This window comes from Nicrophorus vespilloides, unplaced genomic scaffold (genome assembly GCF_001412225.1).
Source record: "Nicrophorus vespilloides isolate i.1.1-1 unplaced genomic scaffold, Nicve_v1.0, whole genome shotgun sequence".
Lineage (NCBI taxonomy): Eukaryota > Metazoa > Arthropoda > Insecta > Coleoptera > Silphidae > Nicrophorus > Nicrophorus vespilloides.
Genome location: NW_017097631.1, coordinates 1 through 4,883, shown reverse-complemented (window position 1 = coordinate 4,883; position 4,883 = coordinate 1). Strand labels below are relative to the sequence as shown.

Here is a 4,883-nt window from a genome sequence, read left to right as displayed (position 1 = left end):
GCGAGCGTTTCCATACCATTCCTTCTGTTGCAACGGCTGTAATGAAGATGTAACGTAAGCAAGAAATCAAACTTAAATTATGTAACTTACAATCCATCTGACTCTTAGTTCCGTCGCGCTCCTGGCCCTGACGGTGACGTTCTTCGGCGGATGCGAAGGTGGAGCCTGTATGGTCTGGAACTCCTTGCTGGGTTCGCTCGGAGCGCTCGCCCCAACAACGTTATTAGCAATCAACCTCAACCTGTAGATGGTGAACGGAGACAAATTCGTTACGGTTATAGTGGTGGCATCCGGATCGCTCTTGTGGAACACCTGGAACCAGGTGACATTGCGCGCCGTCTGCGCCTCAACGGTCCACCTGGTGATCGAAGAGTTCCCATCGAAACCGGGCGTGAATTGCAGAACGACGGAGAAGGCCTCTATGTTCGAAAGCGCCAATTTGGATGGAGGATGCGGAAGCACCGGTTCCACCCCGGATTGGATGATGGCGATCTTCGCAGGACCTGCACCTTTAGCAGTCCACGCGGTCACCTCGAAACGGTAGTGCGTCGTCGCCTGAAGCTCGAATATCTTCAGACTGGTCACGTTCGCAGATAAATTACGATATTTCATCGTCTCCGGGTTGTCCTTCACTTCGTATTTGATTTGGTAACCGGTGAGGATGCCGTTGATGCTCTTCGGAGGTGACCACAACACTTTCACGGCGCGATCGCTGACCTCGTCGAATTGCAGATTCGATATTTCATCTGGAACTGTAAAAAAATTAGTTTAAAATTTTAGTTCTCGTGTATTAACTAGATGGCGCGCGTAGAGTTGTTTAAAAACACTTACCATCTTCTGTGGTTTTTACGTGGACGAAATCGCTGATTTCGCCATCCCCTGGATCCGTGAAGCAGAGAACTGTAATGTTGTATTCGCTGAACTTCTCCAGTCCGTTCATGATGGCCTTCTGCTTGGCCAAAGGATCCAGAAGATTCGGATGAACTGTCATCACTTTGGCTTCGATGTTGCCGCGCTGATCGCTCCATTTCCAGGCTTGCAACTTGTAACCTTGATTGATACCGTTGATCTTCTGCGGATCTGGCGGCTTCCAGCAGATCTCCACCGCCGTCGAGTTCAGCGAATCGACGCGCTCCACCACCGGCGGAGCCTCCGGAACGCCCTCTTTCGTCTTGATCTTAGCCTCGTCGGTGAACTTGCCGATACCTTTATTATTGTACGCGGCTATCTTCACCACGTAATCCTTCCACGTGATCAGATCCAGAATGAGGAAGTTCCTCTGCGCCTCGTTGGTGATGTTCCTCGTCGTCCACGGACTGTGATTGTACCCGAACAGTCTGTAGCGGATGATGTAACCGAGGATCTGCCCGTTGCGATGCTCCTCCAACGGCGGCTGCCACTGCGTGATGATTTCCGAAGAGCTTCGCGCGGACCCCACGAAACCTACCGGAGGACCCGACGGCGCTACGATAACAACAACAACAAAACAAAAAATAACAACGTTACCAACCAACAACAAATTAACAAAACAACCAAACGAGAACAAATGCATGCGCCAACAATTAAAACAAAATGAAATGCAACAAAACAACAGAAGAAAAAAAAACGTCAACGTCACAAATGAAAGATGCGATACGAAAGTAAATCAAAACGAAAACAAAAATAAGTAAAGTATGGAATAAAGGATGAAAGTTTTAAATTTGCCAACCTTTTGCGACAAAATTCTTTAAGCTTCCTGCGCGTGGTTTAAACAAGAAACAGAACAAAACAATTTACTGTTGTCATTAAGCTTTTCTTTTAAATTATGTTTACATTAGTTAAATTGTTGTTATTTTGATCATATTTACGATATTTATTAATGAAAAATGGTTTGCATTTTGAACTACTTGGGTATTTGCAAAGGATATTATTAATAAACTTAAAGAAACAAAATGCACTGTGTTAAAGGGTTACCTATTGTATGATCTTTAAGTTGCATGCTTGTAAATGTAATTGTTTTGCATACTTTATAGAAAACATAATTATAAAAAAGAATTTGGTGGATGCGCCGGGAAAACAACCAATGAATTTATATTCAAATTTAGTCCATTTCGTGTAATACGTCCATTTGATGCGATCTTTATGAAACGATTTTAATCTCAAGGGCAAAGACTAGACAAGAAAACAGACGTGGATCGAAAGAAAATCAAGTGAAAGAAATGGTCAATGTTTATACGCTAAGAGATGAGATGAAAAGACCGGAGCGAAACAGAAAAAAAAAAGGAGAGGAGTCTCATAAAAAGGCATTTTATCTTGGAGATGGTCCGTCCATAATTTAGCAAGAGGAAAAACACAGAAAGAAAAAGTGGGGAAAACGCCAAGATTAATTTCACGATTTTCCGATTTCATCAATCGCAGCGCACACAAAGTTACAAATGTACGGCACGGAGCAACGTTTAAATGTATTGAAAGTTTAGAGAAAATCATTACAATTTATATGCAACCAAATGTTCATAATTGTTTAAACAAATACGAAACGGTTAAAGAATGTTAGTATTTATATGCATAACGTTTTCAAATTATTTTTGTGTGTGTGTTAAATGCACCAGAATTTTGTTAATTTAATAAATATACAAAATAAGAATTGTCAAACAAACGATTTGTTTAGATCTTTTGTTAAAACCAGTTTTCGATGTTAATGATGGATGATGTTAAAATGTATGAATATAAAGAACAAAAAAACGTAACGTGTCTGAAATTCGTGGATGAAGCCGTTCGGGGCGTAGCAGAATGGTCAATATTTAGGTACCCATGAATCGACGAGCGTCCATGGGAGAGTAGGTTGTGCAACCACCCAACATCGCACGTGAGGGTGGCGGTCAACCCATCAATTAGGCGCGAAATTTGAATGGCAAATTTTAGTGAAATTACCTTCTTGCGGCAGCATGACTTCGTTGCTGGGTTCAGAGGGACTTCCCTCGCCGACGCTGTTGACGGCGCTCACACGGAACTGGTAGGCGGCGGCCGCCTTCAGATTGGTGAGCAACACCCATCTCTGATCGGAGGAGACGTTGCTGATCTCAGTCGCCCAATTGAGCAGCGGATCCGGGATGGGACCTGAAATAGGCGGAACTGTAGTGCAATAAACACCTGCCGGCAAGATTTCTTCGACCGGGACCCAACGAATCATCGAAACCATGCACAAACACAAATGTTATAAATAAAAATAAAAAACATAGAAAGACAGAAAAAAAAAAGTGAGGTGTAACAAAGAACCAAAAATATATAGAAATAAATGAGCCGTTTATTTTGAAAGTTTCTTAAGTCCATTTTCATCTTTTATCAAGTTGGCACTTGTGACATTTATAATTTATGCTGAACTGTCAAAAAAAAAAAAATCGGTATTGAAATATACTTAGTACAGTTGAAAATTTTATATCACGTACATTTTCAAAATAATATAAATACTGACAATCCTAATTTTGAAAGTGACCTAAGTCCCACTTTTTATTGACGATGCCAAAATGTTGAAAGCAGTTATAGAAATGTCGTTAAAAAGAAATCAGTTATTGTATGTGCCACAAGATTATTATAATATAATTAAAAAATGTAGAAAAGGTAATACTTTCATACTAAATGAAATGAAACAAGAGGATTTTATATCAACAAGACTCTTGGAAGAAGCAGTTTACAAAAGATCCAAAATACCAACGGAGAAAAAATAAACTGGCTTCAAATATGCTGGATGCGATTTTTAAGAAATGAACCATATAAAATTTTATACAAAACAACCATGGATGAGAACGCAGAATTTAAAATTCTTGATTTATTGCCACGTCGGGGCAGACCTAAAAAAATTGGGAATATTGTATTGCCATCGGTATATAAAAGTATAAGAAGCATTAAAATACCGTCACTTGATGGACTTATTGCGGTATATACCACCATAACTACTTCAAATCACTCCCGCATACTGAGAATGTTAACGAATAACTTGTTACTAAATTTATTTCTGTTATCTAAAAATATGATTTAAATGTTTTTTTTTTCTATTTTTTAAGCTATATGTAACGGACTTAAGCTCTTTCACTTTTTGTAACAAAACAAATTTTTATTTTCAAAGTGGCCTAAGTCCTTTTAAGGTAAGCAAGGTCATATTATACACTTAATAATAGCGACTTTTTAATGGGATGTATAAAATTAAATCCCTTAAATGCGATTTAACATTGCAAGTCAACCAATATATCTTACGTATATTTTTAATTTTGTAAAAACGCAAAAGTATTAAGTATTTCAAATTAAAGATAAATGGACTTAAGTCACTTTCAAAATGAACGGCTCAAATAACGAATTATATAATAATGAAATAAAAAAAAAAACCTATAGATATCCAAGCAAATTTATCATTGTTCTTTTTTTTTTTCTTTGCTTTTAATTTGCCGAAAATGTTTGCTCGGTTGCTATGACAACCCAAGACAGTATTTATTTACAACATTTACATGCTCATGCAATAAGAGGTCGGTTGGTGGCGACGGATTCGTCGGACTTACCCAGCTCCGGCACTTCGCGCTTCTGGATGATGTACTGCTTGATGGGATCGTTGCCATCGAAACCTGGTGTCCAGGAGACGTTGACGGCTCTGTGGGTGGCGGTGTCGAGGCGCGCCGCCTTCACGTTCAACGGAGCGAACGGCAACTCGATGACGCCGAGACGTGCGGTTCTCGTCTCGTCACCACCTGCCGAAGTCACCGCGCAAGAGTACTGACCGACGTCCGCAGCTCGTACAGCCTGTATCTCCAGAGTACCATCGCTTTGGATGTTGATCCTCGAACTCGTATTGGGATTTATCAATCTGTAAAACAAAAAATAATGGATTAATCCAAGATACTTAACAAGGACATTTC

The 4,883-nt window shown here is 39.9% G+C and overlaps 1 protein-coding gene across 1 annotated transcript in view; it reads right to left on the bottom strand.

Moving 5' to 3' along the window:
• The window catches only part of LOC108560580 (protein sidekick), a gene marked incomplete at its 5' end in the record, with an annotated part of 9,837 nt that extends 5,006 nt beyond the window's left edge, over positions 1-4,831 (bottom strand). Inside the window, 5 exon segments of the mRNA XM_017918200.1 lie at positions 1-36; positions 91-752; positions 832-1,464; positions 2,911-3,096; positions 4,530-4,831. The exon segment at positions 1-36 is cut by the window's left edge and continues 157 nt beyond it. Of these exon segments, the coding sequence (XP_017773689.1) occupies positions 1-36; positions 91-752; positions 832-1,464; positions 2,911-3,096; positions 4,530-4,831 (1,819 nt within the window).
• Between the last annotated feature and the right edge of the window lie 52 nt (positions 4,832-4,883).